Source organism: Cladophialophora bantiana (assembly GCF_000835475.1).
Source record: "Cladophialophora bantiana CBS 173.52 unplaced genomic scaffold supercont1.1, whole genome shotgun sequence".
Taxonomy (NCBI): domain Eukaryota; kingdom Fungi; phylum Ascomycota; class Eurotiomycetes; order Chaetothyriales; family Herpotrichiellaceae; genus Cladophialophora; species Cladophialophora bantiana.
The window spans coordinates 1,240,803-1,255,096 of NW_015971575.1; the positions used below are offsets into that span (position 1 = coordinate 1,240,803).

The window sequence follows — 14,294 nt, forward strand, 5'->3', positions numbered from 1 at the left end:
ATAGTCTCAATCCATAGTAGTGAGCAGCCTACTTCCAATCCGATCCACAACCCAGCCGCCTCAATGTCTTCAACGACAACATCGACGATTACAGCTGCTCCAGGCCGCCCCCATCCCGGCTCTGTGGCCGAGCACCTCCAGGGATCGTCGCAGTCGTGGCATGGGCAGATCAGTCCAGACGGTCCCTTTCCACCGCAGCGAGGTCGCTATCACATGTACATTGGGCTTTTCTGCCCGTTCGCGCACAGGGCAAACCTCGTCCGCCATCTCAAGGGCCTCACCGACCTCATAGATATCTCCATCGTGAAACCTTACCCCAAAGGCGACGAGCATGGATGGCCCGGGTGGCAATTTCCTAAGTCCGAAGGCGAATACCCCAATGCCACGGTTGACAAACTGTTCGGGAGCCACTATCTCCACGAGGTCTACTTCAAGGCTGACCCAGGCTACAAAGGACGGTATTCCGTCCCCGTACTGTGGGACAGGGAGACGGGCACGATCGTGAACAACGAGAGTCCCGAGTTAATGAGGAATCTGCAGACCGCGTTCAATTCTCTTCTCCCCGAGGAATATGCCAGGGTCACGCTGTATCCGGAGCATTTGCGCGGCAAGATCGACGAGGTGAGTGTCTGGATGCAGAGGGACTTGAATACCGGCGTTTACAAGGCTGGATTCGCACCGAACCAGGAAGAATATGACAAAAATGTCCCCGTGGTGTTTGCCGCGCTGAATAAATTGGAAAAGATGGTCGCGCAGAACGGCGGACCGTATATCCTAGGCAAAGACCTGACCGAGTTGGACATCAGGGCATACGCCACCATCGTGCGCTTTGATACCGTGTACGTGCAGCATTTCAAATGTAACCTAGGCACGATTCGGCACGATTACCCACAATTGAATAATTGGTTGAAGAACCTGTACTGGAATGTCAAGGGATTCAGGGAGACCACCAACTTCAAGCATATCAAGGAGAACTACACCAAGAGCCATTGGGATATCAACCCCAAGGCCATCACGGCCATGGGTCCGTACCCTGATGTTGAAGAGGTCTTCGAACCGGATTTCACCAAGGTCAGGGTTGGTAGCGTCTCGATGCCCAAGGTGGTGGAGTTGGAAAAGCAACTGCCAGGGTGATGTGCAGGTTCATTTTGAAGAATGAAACATACATGGGAAAGTTGGTCGTGTTCTTTCTCACCGACGCGAGATGAGCAGTGATCTGCTGTTCTTGTGGAATTGGAAAGTGATCGGCGGTGAGCCATGTCGACATCGCAGACGATCCTCAGGACTCGGTCCGTCTCGTTATGGAGCATTATTACTCAATACCGAGTAGTTCCTTTTGCATCCTTCCTGCCCTGTGGAAAAATCCCTCAGCCTCGTGGCTTCGCGACTCGTCCGTATGGCTTCCGCTGGTTGCAGCAATGCCCATAATGCGATGGTTGGCGACAAATACATGCAAATTTGCGCCGAATCATCGAGGTTCTTCTCTGCAGTCTTCTCGAACTCAATTGCTGACCAAAGAGAGGGAATCTCTGCGAAGTTTGGGCGGGACCACCCTGAGGGAGAATGCCCGTAAAAGTGAATCGTGCTCTGATAATGCAAGCGAAGTTGAACAATGCAGCATTGATTGGCCGTGGAAGAAATCAGGGGAAGCCCAGAGGGCGCTTTTGGTGGCAGCGGTGTGGGCAAAGAGGAGATCTCCCAGGCGGCTTTTAGTTAAGGACCTGCCTGGACCTGTCCAAGGTAGGCTCACTAGGCGTCTAGTGCCGGACCTGAAGCGTCGTTTAGGCTAGCCATCCACTGGCGGTTTCTTCCTCCCACAAACAACAACCTCATCTCCAGTTTAATCTCCTGCCACCACTGCCAGACCACTCACATATCACAACACTCAACATGAATGGCTGCCCATGCGTTCTCTGTTTGACGCTGAATGGTCTGCTGCATCCCTCAGTCTGATTCATGTCAAACCAGCGCCATTGATCCCGGACCTGTCTCTGTATCTTTATCCCCTTCACGGAGAATTTCTGCAGCTCCAAGTCGCTGGTACCTGCAACTCTATTCTAATGGGTTAAACATCAATGTCCGCCGACCCTAAGACCCAGAATCCCAAACCCCATCGAGGCCTAGCCAACAGCCACAAGCGTTCCTCTGCCTCCAGCGTTGCAAGTCAATCCATGTCGAGGTGGCGGTTCGTGGCTGCAATCTAGTCCTCGTGCGGTAAAGTGACATATCCCCTAAAGATGACGACGCAAAATATGGGGTCAAGAGACATATCAATCTCATTCAGGAAATCCAACCTCTAGGACACACCGATAAAAGATGGGACCTCGTTGGACACCGACAACAGCAGTTCAGAGAGTCGCCAATTGATGCCAAAGCCAACGAAAGAGATGCGATGGCATAAGCACCCTTTTGAAGCTTCGTTGCTCAAGCACCAGCATCACCATATCCTGGACACTGACGATGCTGAAGACGTTCTGTCGGTGAGCATGTGCCTTTACTCGTTTTGGCACAGATCTCACTGGTCGTCGGGGTCAGTGTGGCCCAGGCCCCCTGGTCAAATGTCAATGCTAAAGCGAGTTAGAAACTCCTACCGCAAGTCCTAATGCTGCTTTGATCGACGCCGTGGCTTTATCTCCACCGTCTAATCACCTTTAGGCGCGAACTTTCTGAAAGCCTCATCTCCTACCCCGGCCAAAGACTGTGTCGACATGACAGTCTGCGGATAATGCATTGGGTCCTGCACCAAAATGACCAGGCGCTTACCCATAACCTTGCTTGTCGCTGGCCGCGATCTTGTTATCTCGTCCGCATTAACATACCCTGCCCTTGCTCACACAACGGTTTGGTTGTCCTAGCTCGAGGCCATTTTCTTAACGAGGCCATTTCCCTCCAACCTATGTCGCCCAAACTCTAGATAACTGAATACGATATCTTCCAGCCACTCAACCAATTCCGTGCTTCGAGACAGATCGTCGTGGAGTTGCTCCCTGGCAATGAATTGCTGACATCGTCAATGAGAGAAAGCCTGGGAGAATAGACGGATCAACAAAACGCTCAAAGGATTTGAAGGAAGGAAGGAAGGAAGGAAGGAAGAAAGGATGGAGGCCCCCGCAAGGAATGCGACCTTGTTACCTGTCATCAAATGCTCACATTGCGGACAAGACGTCGAGATGGCAGGTCTGACCGAGCATCAGTGCGCAGGAACAACAACACCTCCAGCAGGTATACTTGAAGGTCTGAATTTACGAATGATGCAATCGACTGACAACCCTCTGAAGCTTCAATCATGCCTCCACCTCCACCACGGACAGATTCATCCACCAGTTTGAGGAGCATGAGACCGCAGCGACCGCCGTTGCCCAGAATTGACCCTTCTCTCGGCTGTGAGTATCGACGAGTGTTTGTGTAGACACATGCTGACTGGCCCCTCAGTTCGACCTCCAGTGTTCCATGGCGAGCTCACGCCTGCAAGCAGCGGGCACAGTTCACTGATATCTCCCATCAGTGCGACTTCTGGACCTAGGTCACCAGGGCCTGCCATTCGCAAAGGGTCGATACCAGGACCCCGACGTCCGCCATCGCCAGAATTGACGAATCTCGACTGTGCATTTCCCCCATTCCCGTTGCCCTCGAGAGCTGCCACAACAACACGAAGACGAGAGAGATCCGCAACCCAACGCAGTGATACGAAACGGTCTAAATCTCGTGATGTTCACAAGGGATTACCACCGGGAAGCAGACCATACCCACTTTCAAGAGGAGGATCAGACAACTCTGTGACGACTCTGAGCGATGAATCACCAAGGCAGAAGCAGCATCGCCCACCAAGCCCCAGGGATTCCGGGAGCCCCCCTCAGAGCACTGAAAGGGACAACCGCCAGCAAACAGGTGAAAAGTTGCCAGAAGGTCAAGTGAATCCAATAGAGATGACCTTAGCAATGCAGAGCGACGGGGCCAAGGAGGTTCTTCACGAAAGAAGCTTATCACCTGAAATTTCCAGCTCTACCACTCAGCGAGAGCCTGCCCGTGATGCAAAACTAGATCCAAGTCTCGGCGCATTTGACTTCGGTGATCCGGAAACCAACAAATTCAAGTCGCAGCCTACCGATGATGCTCCTAGACTAATTGACGAACGGTCTAGAGCCGGGACTGAGCCGGCCTACAGAACGAAGAGACCTCCCCCGCTGTTCAACAATCAGGATATCGCGCCTTTGGTTAAGTCACCTACGGAGCCTCAACCATCTCCAGCTGGTAGCTTTTCAAGAGGATTAGGCCGATTGTTTGGTCGACGACGATCTCAATCAGCCACATTGCGCCGGGAAGTTGTGCGGCAAGCTCTCAGTGACGAGCCAGATGTCCACGAGAACCACTTTGCTGGCCGAAGTATCCTCAGTCCAACTAACGATCGGTCATTCTTCGCAACAGAACCGTCACAGATTGGCTTGGCACCGCTGAGATCGCCTGGTCCTTCACCGATTCATGAAGAATCACTCAAGGCGCTCGAGGGGCTAACACCCGAGCCCGTTCCTGTCGCTCCTCCGATGGTGGTGGTGGAACCTGCAAATGAAGAGCCTTCGGTAAAGCTTACACCGTCGCTTGAGGCTGAAAATGTCAAAACACCAGGGTCATCGGACATCGCTGTGGTGCCACCCAATCCCCAGGGAGCAGAGCTTATTGAAGCTCTCCGACGGGTGTCCGTTGATTCAGCTTCGTCTTATGGTTCGGCGGCGTTCTCTGAGCACACTGCCAGTTCCAGATCAAGTTCACCTCAGGCCGAACCCGTAGCAACCAAATCATCCGAATTACTGACTTCTGCTCTACTCAGCCCTAGTGAGATGGATGTGCCAGCACCACTAAGACCAAAGATCCCAGAAATATCGCCTGATTCACCAACAGATCCATTCCTTCAACAAGGCCGTTTGTCCCCGATTCCAGAACCCCCCAACCGGGCATCTGACTCGACCGACTCATTATTCTCGATCTCTGTGGGTCTACGGACAAGCCCGAAGTCAACTCATGGGCCTCAAACATCATTAAGCAGCAGTACCAAGCCTCCTGTTCCCAACAAGGGAGTCTGTCGCGGCTGTTCTCAGCTAATTCTTACGGGACAAAAGTCAGTATCGAGCGCTGACGGTCGCTTGACGGGTCGGTACCACAAGGAGTGCTTTGTGTGCCAGGCCTGCAAGATTGCGTTTCCCACAGCCGAATTCTACGTCCACAACGATCACCCGTATTGCGCTTACCACTATCACGAGCTAGAGAATTCTCTTTGTGCTACGTGTGGCAAAGGGATCGAAGGACTGTACATGGAAACAGCAAACGTGGCGGGGCGCGGGAAAGAGAAGCACCATCCGGAATGCTTAAAGTGCACAACTTGCAGAGTCCGACTGGATCACGACTACTTTGAACTCTCTGGAAAAGTATATTGCGAACGAGATGCGTTTCGCCTTGCGACTTTACCAAAATCCCATGAGAACGCTCCCAGCCGACCAAGTCCATTGATTCGAGAATATATATCCAGTGGAGACCCCGGACTCGTGAAGGGCAGGAATTTCCCCGAGCGAAGAACGACCAGACTAATGACAACGACCTAATTCATGACAATGATGGATACAACGAATGGCGCCGGATTTCTAAACTGGCAAGAGTACAGGAGTTTCTTCGATTTGGAGCCGGCCTGGGTGAGAATTCAATACCAAAACCTTCGCTTTGCACGACTGCAATCGTCCCAAGTTGTGCTGCTGCATGGTTCAGTTGGCTGCAGCTCTTCTACCTTCTAACAATAACTATGTATATACGAGGCGTGTGCCGGTCACATAGCGACAACATTTCGTGCCGGAACAAGGGTACCGGTCTGCGATCAGAAGAATATGTTAGACATATATCGATAATGTATATACTAGTGCAACACCTCCACCTCAATTTTCCTGTTATTGTTTCACCATTGACTGTTACAAAGGCTTTTCCCTCGAATGAACTTGCTTGTCCTGTCGACTACAGTGGTTTGTGCGACGTCGAGCTGTTGGCTTCCTCCAGTGAAAATATTCCAGTCAATCGGGCAAAATTGAGAGCGGGATAACTCTTTTTCAATACATTGACGATCGGGCAGGCCATTGCTGGGATGATCTATCTAATCGACATCCACTGAGGACTTGGGCGGCAGAACGACGTGAGTTTCGAAATAGTGGTTCGGCCCTATGCACCAGGCTTGCGGTAAGCAGCGGTACCCCCACGACGCTCTCGCGAATGGCGTCGGTCGTCCTAGCGCATCGTCACCTTGCTGCGCAACTGTCACTCGGCAGGGGATTTAGTGTCAGATCTGGCAAGGAAGCAAACAACCGAGACAGGAAAAAGATTGTCCATGATTCGGAAAAGGGTCAGAAATCCCAAAGCTTGCTTTGACGACCACGAAGAACCCCCCGGCTTCGTCGACGCGGAGACCTTTTCCGTAGGGATGGAAGAAAGGTATTCGATTTGGGTGGGCCTGATCGGGACTAAACCATGAGCACAGCGCGATCAGAACTGCCGTCAGAGTGTGGACGGCATGCGTCAAAGTTTGAAATTGGGCCCAAAGAGCACGTCGTGTGACCGAAAGAATAACCCACGGTCTGGGAGAGATTAGACATGAATTGACCAGCAAAGACTGACCCAGTGGGTTCAACCGGATAGGGAGACTGGATTCGGAGAGACGCGGGATGTCGAGAGAGGTGAGATTACTGTGGTGGATTGATTGGAGGCAAGTGGGATTTCCAAGATATGATTCCGGATCACAACCGTCACAAGTGGTGCAGGTCTTATGCGGGCTATATGCACATGCTTGGGTTTTCAGCAATCAGCATTGGATTTCCAGTCATGTTTGGGGCCGGCGGCAGATACGAGAGCAGAGAAGGTCCGCCGGTGAGTGGGATGGAGGACAACAACATGCGATCACTCTCGCGCACTGTACCACTGTTCCCACGTCTTCAAACGATAACGGTGGGATACACCAACATTACCCCTCTTCAGAGCAAGAGACTATTCAGCGGACACCCGTTACGGAGGACTTGCTGCCCAAACGGCTATCGGGCCACGGTTCGGACAATCCACAGTCGAGGCGGTCAAAGTGACAAGGCTAACTAGCTGCTGGCTAGCCCGTTAGCGAGGCTAGGAAGACGCAATTCCCATTAGTCACCCTATTCACCACACACAACGATTGACGACTGCACGGGCAATACAAAAGCCTCGACATTCCCTCGACATCCATCCCCTTCGACCACACAATCCTCGTCCCAGATCTGTTCGAACTGCGAGTCTGATCACCGCCTAGCTGTGATCTCTTCTCACTCCTCTCCAGACCCAAGGATCGCTTCCGAGTGATCCGCCTAACCGCCAAGACGTTTTCCAATCTATTGCCCTCGTAAGTACCACTTCGTCGTCTCTTTCCAGCCCGGTCCTGCAGCACTGGTACCTGCATCTATCCCCTGTTCATGCATTTCGAATCTTCATCTGGCGGTACCTGGCGTCAATCTCGTGTCATGGCCATCTCGCCCTTTGTCATGCAGTTGACCGGGGGTGGTACCTCGACGATTCTCTTTCCACCGTGCCAGCCCTTGGACGTCGGGGTTGGATACTCGCTCGTTCTATTGAAAATTTGGTCACGCCTTCGAATTCTTCGTTTCAGACCGCTCATGGACCTGCTCTGACATATCAACCTCTTTAAAGGTCCCATCACCCGTTCAACGGTAGCCGACGCTCGTCCCCTCCTGGAGGAGCATCGGATTCAACAAACACCCGATAAATTCGCCATATCTCAGAGACCGCTGTTACTCCAAATCTTCGAAGAAGCCACTCAGCCAATTTTCCTGAATTCAATATGGCACCACACGCGGAAATCGGCGTCGGCACCATGAACGGGTATAGCGGTAACCATACTTCGGACTCAACGCATTCGCCCAAGGATCTTTTCACGGTCAATTCCCCCAATGTCACATACACTGACGACCACATCAAGAGCAAGTACGTCTACCGCACCACCGCGGTCACCAGGTCAGCGGATGGGAAATACACTGCAACCCCCAAGGAAACCGTTTATGACTTCAAAGTCGATCGCAAAGTGCCCAAGGTCGGTGTGATGTTGGTGGGATGGGGCGGCAACAACGGCTCCACTGTCACTGCTGGCATCATTGCTAATCGTCGCGGACTTGTTTGGGATACTCGTGAAGGAAGTCGTGCTGCGAACTACTATGGCTCTGTCATTATGAGCTCAACCATCAAACTGGGGGCTGACGCCCAAACCAACGAAGAGGTCAATATTCCTTTCCATGACGTCTTGCCTATGGTTCACCCAAATGACATTGTGATTGGCGGTTGGGACATCAGCAGCATGAACATTGCGGCCGCAATGGACCGTGCTCAGGTTCTTGAACCGACCCTCAAGGCCATGGTCTACAAGGAGATGGCCCTCATGAAGCCCTTGCCGAGTATCTACTACCCGGATTTCATAGCTGCGAATCAGGAAGATCGTGCGGATAACATTCTGCCGGGCAGCAAAGCAAGCATGGCTCATGTTGATCAGATCAGGGCGGACATCAGGTGTGATCCCTTGCTCGACACCCAATGTACCTAAAGATGCTAACCCACGCAGGGATTTCAAGGCTCAAAACAACCTTGACAAGGTCATTGTTCTCTGGACTGCCAACACGGAACGCTACGCCGACATCATCCCGGGTGTCAATGACACTGCCGAGAACTTGTTGAAAGCCATTGAGCAGGGACACGAGGAAGTATCACCTTCAACTGTCTTCTCTGTCGCTTGCATCCTTGAAAAGACCCCTTTCATCAACGGCTCCCCACAGAATACCTTTGTTCCCGGAGCGGTTCAACTCGCTGAGAAACACGAGTCGTACATTGGAGGTGACGACTTCAAGTCTGGTCAGACTAAGATGAAGTCTGCATTGGTCGATTTTCTGATCAATGCCGGTATCAAGTTGACTTCCATTGCAAGCTACAACCATCTTGGCAACAACGACGGCAAGAACTTGAGCTCTCAGAAACAGTTCCGCTCCAAGGAGATTTCCAAGTCGAATGTCGTTGACGACATGGTGGCTGCCAACACTGTCCTGTACAAGAAGGACGAGCACCCAGATCACACTGTTGTTATCAAATACATGCCTGCAGTTGGGGACAACAAGCGTGCCTTGGATGAGTACTATGCGGAAATCTTCATGGGTGGCCATCAGACAATCAGCATTTTCAATGTCTGTGAGGATTCCTTGTTGGCCTCGCCCCTGATCATCGATCTTGTCCTCGTGACTGAGATGATGACTCGCATCCAGTGGAAGACTGAAGCCGCTACGGAATACAAGGGCTTCCACAGTGTTCTCAGCATTCTTAGCTACATGTTGAAGGTAAGAGCGCACATGCTGAATTGCGACTTTGTTTTGGTGTCTCAACTAACATGGGTTTTTTTCCCCCCTCAGGCGCCACTCACGCCTCCCGGAACACCTGTCGTCAACGCCCTGGCCAAGCAGCGCAGTGCTCTGACCAACATCTTCCGTGCCTGTGTCGGTCTTCAGCCTGAATCCGACATGACGCTCGAACACAAGCTGTTCTGATCCACCCACCACACCAGTTTTCCGACCCTAATGCGCAGCAGGTAACGGTAAGAAAAGCAGGACTTGCGAAGCCACTCGCGAGGCATTTCATGCGATGGGGTGGCAGACTGCTTTTCGTTGCATTGCGAACGGCGAAAATACCCCAGGGTTGGTCTCTTGCAACCTCCTAGACTGCACAGAAATTTTGTTCTTGCCTGTTGAGTACACTGTTGTACTTGTACTGTCGTTTCCGACTTCCCCGCCCTCGCCCCCATCCATCGACTACTACTCTTTTTGAGAGATGTGTGTCGATCGATGCGTCCAACTCTTTTGTCGTTCCTTTTGCTTGATCCAAGTAGCTACGTGGTACACTCATAGCCTTGGCCACGACAACAAAGACATATTTCACTTCTAAAAACACCCTTGGTGGTTCGCTTTCTTCCCTCCTTTGACGGCCCATTGGTGAAGAAGCCTAAGCCAGCATATAACCTCCCTGCGGCGACTATTTCACATGGGTACCTGGGTGACTGGCTGACTTGGCAGCTCACAGACTCCCTTCGTCCCCCGCTGCCTGGGCAGAGAGCCCGTTTCATTCGGCATACAAGCTCCTATGTACCTGTCCACCCACTTACTCGCAAGGCAAGGCAAGGCAAGACAAGGCAAGGCAAGGTAGATATTTGGTTAGTCAGTTAGATGGCTAGCTAGTTAGCCAGCCGGTCAGGTCAGGTCAGGTCAATGCTAGAACCCAGCACGCGCAAGTGCATACAAAGTTCCCACGCCAGCCTTGACGCCGTCGACAATGTAGACGTCCCTGGCTCTCTCCTCGCCCAGGGCTTCGATGCATGCGGTCCGCACCGCCGAGTCTAGGCCCACCATGCCCGCGCAGCCTAGACAGATTGCCTTCACGCGCGAGACGATCGTTTTTGTCGTCGGTTTCGAGCCGGAGCCTTCTGCTGCTGCTGCTGCTGCCCCTGCTGAACCTGAGTCTGTTGTTGTAGCGGTAGTGTCGGTGTTGGTGTTACCGCGACGGAGGAGCCGCTTGGTCGCGTCCATCATCTTCCTGCGCACCTCGGCAGGGGGCAGATCGTGCAGTTCGCTCGCGTTCAATCCTGTGGTTTCGCAGCCTACGAAGCGCGACTTCGACTCCCCGGTTGTTCCTGCAGTTGTTGCAGTGGTTGCGGGACACCCGAGGAACTCCTCGACAGCCGTCTGCAGGGCGTGCTCCCAGACTTTGCCGGTCGAGACGATCCCGAAGGCGCCGGAGCCTGCCCTGAAGGATTCCGTCGTGGTGGTGGTAGTCTCTAGATCACCCTCAGCCTCACCAAGCAGGGCCAGGCTCGCCAGCACGCTGGCCTCGAATATCCCCGTCACGTACTTCCTGGCGCCGGAGCCGTGGGGGGTCGCCGCAGCCGTGAGTGCCGCACACTCCCTCTTCAGTTCCCTCACGAGCGGGTGCTGGCTGTAGCAGGCGACCAGGAAGCAGTCGTGGTGCGGCAGCAGCGGCACCAAGTGCGGGAGACAGATCTCCGCTGACTTTGCCGCGTCGGCGGGCGAGTTGATGCTCGGGATACTTCCTGGTGTCGTCGGGCAAGTGAAGAACGTGTACTGCGCCGCGGGGATGCCTAGGTTTTCGACTACGGGGACGAGCGCGTCCGTCATCTGCTGGGATGTGTTGGGGTTAATGATCAGGATGCGTACGGGGGGCGCCGGGGTCGCGGTCTCGTTTGTCGACGGTGCCATCGTCGTCGTGCGTTGTGGTTGCGGTTGCGTTGAACTTGTGTTCCTCCCTCCTCTTTTCTTCTCTCTCTCTCTCCTCTTCTCCCACTTTTACCTCTTTTTTTCTCGTCCTAGTTTGTTGTAGGAAGCGATAGGTTCGGCATGGGACTGGTTGGCTCAGGTCCGTGGGAACGAAAAGACGATCTCTTCCGTGTTGCGAACTGTCATGGCGAGAACTCGTCTCATGAATTTTTGGGTTGTGAGGGGTACCAGACGCAGTTGAGCTCCTACACACGCAACGCAGTTTTCGTTGTTTGGATGCGGGGCTTCCCTGACTTGTCGTTGGATTAGGACAACGATATACGGAGTATGTATGTGCTGTACCTTGGTACCTAATCTACTTCGCTACTCATATTCAAAGGTATCGAAGCATCCAAGTACTCTCTCAATATTTATGATCGCATCCAGTTAACAGTATTCTCTGCTGGGAAACCGTCCCTTTCATCTCCCATCTCCCTCCCGGCCAGACCAATGCATTCAGCCATCTTCAAAAGATCGTCTGCCTTACCCCTCGCGGAATCGCCCTCTGAGTGCTCCATTACCCTGCGCTGACATATCATTCCGCTATTGGTTTTCCGTGTCCGTCATCAATATCCCAGGAATGCCCAGTTGCCCAGCCGAAGGGAGGGCAGAGCTTGGAAATTGAGACTAGGCAGTCCAAGGGGCTTATGTCGGCGAGCCTCGTGACCCCAGTGGGTTAGTGTGCCGCCATCCGTCGCGATTAATACTGTGAGCTTGATGGAGAACCTTTCATTGGGAGGCGGAGGTGTGAACATGTGGCTACTCTGTTGTTGCCCTGATCAGAGTCGCTTGTTTCGATCGAGGTGGCTGAAGCTTTCCTCGCCAGAATCCCGTTCGTCGAAACACAGGGGCTGAATTGGTCTGGATCATCGCTCGCCTCCATCAGAAACACGAACCAGCCACAGACGTCTCTTTGGATTAGTGTGCCAACAGATAGGACGCTGACCGAGTATAATGTCGAAAGGCTTCGATGTTGCACCAGTTCTGCAGGTCGGATTTGGGCCCCATTCCAGAACGACAAGAGGCCTCTGTTCTTTCAAGGCTTCTTCAAGGTTGTCTTCTCACGAGAGAATGGATTTATATCGCTCTTGCATTCTGCATGGGTAAATATCACCGAAACGGAACCGATGAAATTGTAACCGGGAAGCCCGCCTGAATTCTGATCATCTCAGAAGACCAAGTGCTATATGCACAGCTTCCAACACCATAGCCCTCGCTCTCACTCGTCAGGTAAGCTTCTCTGCATCGTCAAATTTGTCGGGCCCTGCGTCAATGTTGGGCACTGCCCGTGTAGGTGCCTTGAACAGTCGCTGCCCGCCTGTGATGAGATCTCTAAGTGTGGCGTACACGACGAGGATCCAAAGCAGAAAAACACAGACAGAGGTTATCTGTCATTGCAATGGTTAGCCAGGCGATGCGTGGAGGTAGCGGGGATTGGAGGAGCATTACCGATCCGATGACTCGAAAAAACCGAGAAGGTATCTCTTTCGCAAGCGTATTGCTCGAAAGGGCAAACGTGCCAATCGGAAAAGTAAACCTGACCGCCGTCAGTCGCCGGATTGGCTAAACACGATATGTTGTTGCGATTAAACCTACCCCCACCAACCCATATTAAATGGGAAATGCTTGCAATGGTATATTGTTGCAACAGCGAGAAAGAGCCACAACAAGGTAAACCCCCACAGGATCAAGGACAAAAGCACTCCAAAATTGTAGGCCAAATCTCCCGCGAGAGGATGGATAGTCTCTGTCAGAGGGAACACTCTCATGGCGACGTCTCCAAGCTTCATGATCGCGAAACTCCCCATATTCAAAGGGCCAAGGGGTATGAAACAAGACACAATAACCTCACGCGGCGGGAGCTTGTGAATAGTCAGTCGTTGCCAATAGGTGATGAGGATGAAGATTGCTGAAGGAACGCCAACACCCCAAAGAACATAGCCTATGATGACCGTTACCAAAGCTTGTTCATTGTCCGGCAAGACTCCTGCAACCAAAGCCGCAGTGGCGGATGCGACCACTGTTCCGATGACGGGGAATGTTTGCAGAGCGGTAATTGTCGACAACGGGGTTTCTTCTTGTCGTTTGATGACGAGCAGGAAAGGTAGGAACAAGGCGCAGAGCAGTGACAGGGCTGCATCAGCCATCCATAACCTGGACTGATTAGAGGGAGCTACCGTGTCAAGAGTGAAGAGCAATACTCACCCCCAGGCAAGATAAACGACCCATTTTCCCCACGCAGGAGCACACACAAACACCATCATGTTGACGATAGTCCCGAGACTCTGCGGGTGCGAGTCAGTACGTCCTCCAGCGAGAGAAAGTCGAGACACGTACCACTGGTATACTACTCAAGAAGAAGGCCTGATTTGGCCGCTCAATTATGGTGATCCATACCCTGGGAAACAGAACAAACTGGAGAATGGACACGAAGGTGAATAAGGCGAAGAGGCCAATGTTCAGGCAGAAGACGACGACAGACAGCCAATAAAGCCATCTCGCATTGTACGGGAACTGGTTAAGTAGGCTCGCCACGACCTTTTTGGAGCCCTGAAAGTCAGCCATTGCATCCAAGACAGATGAAATGAATTCGTGGTCAGCTTCGGCATAGAAGGACAAGGCCAGAAATTACTATCGACTGGGGGAGGAAGCTGCTTACACCAGTGCCCATGGTCACCGTGAACCAGCTGTGAACATGCCGTGAGCAGGTGGCGTGAGGATTCCATGGGGCCTCACATACGATGGTGTGAAGTACTTGACATATTTCCTCCAGCCCAATTCACCACTCTTACGAAAGTCCAGAGCCATTTGTTTGCCATTCTGCATGGATGAACGAGGAGCTGGTGGAAGAGAGGGATGATCGAAGCCGTCTCCCAAGGCCGGGTTCCAAGATGCGATGTCGCCATCCTCGCCTGTCCCTCCTCC

General features: G+C 52.7%; 5 protein-coding genes across 5 annotated transcripts; 3 read left to right on the forward strand and 2 right to left on the reverse strand.

Annotated features, from left to right (window-relative positions):
- Positions 1-63: 63 nt before the first annotated feature.
- On the forward strand, positions 64-1,134 carry Z519_00457 (uncharacterized protein; the record flags this gene model as incomplete). Its single annotated transcript, XM_016758214.1, has 1 exon — positions 64-1,134. One exon carries the CDS (start codon positions 64-66, stop codon positions 1,132-1,134), a length of 1,071 nt encoding a protein of 356 aa, XP_016625463.1.
- A 2,152-nt stretch (positions 1,135-3,286) lies between these two features.
- Positions 3,287-5,594, forward strand: Z519_00458 (uncharacterized protein; the record flags this gene model as incomplete). Its single annotated transcript, XM_016758215.1, has 2 exons — positions 3,287-3,383; positions 3,433-5,594. 2 exons carry the CDS (start codon positions 3,287-3,289, stop codon positions 5,592-5,594), a joined length of 2,259 nt encoding a protein of 752 aa, XP_016625464.1.
- A 2,258-nt stretch (positions 5,595-7,852) lies between these two features.
- On the forward strand, positions 7,853-9,593 carry Z519_00459 (uncharacterized protein; the record flags this gene model as incomplete). Its single annotated transcript, XM_016758216.1, has 3 exons — positions 7,853-8,571; positions 8,624-9,386; positions 9,459-9,593. The coding sequence occupies 3 exons, from the start codon at positions 7,853-7,855 to the stop codon at positions 9,591-9,593; spliced, it is 1,617 nt and encodes a 538-aa protein (XP_016625465.1).
- Positions 9,594-10,310: 717 nt separating this feature from the next.
- Z519_00460 (uncharacterized protein) lies at positions 10,311-11,312 on the reverse strand (the record flags this gene model as incomplete). Its single annotated transcript, XM_016758217.1, has 1 exon — positions 10,311-11,312. The coding sequence occupies one exon, from the start codon at positions 11,310-11,312 to the stop codon at positions 10,311-10,313; it is 1,002 nt and encodes a 333-aa protein (XP_016625466.1).
- A 1,283-nt stretch (positions 11,313-12,595) lies between these two features.
- Positions 12,596-13,934, reverse strand: Z519_00461 (uncharacterized protein; the record flags this gene model as incomplete). Its single annotated transcript, XM_016758218.1, has 5 exons — positions 12,596-12,757; positions 12,819-12,906; positions 12,966-13,523; positions 13,575-13,654; positions 13,707-13,934. The coding sequence occupies 5 exons, from the start codon at positions 13,932-13,934 to the stop codon at positions 12,596-12,598; spliced, it is 1,116 nt and encodes a 371-aa protein (XP_016625467.1).
- Positions 13,935-14,294: the final 360 nt, after the last annotated feature.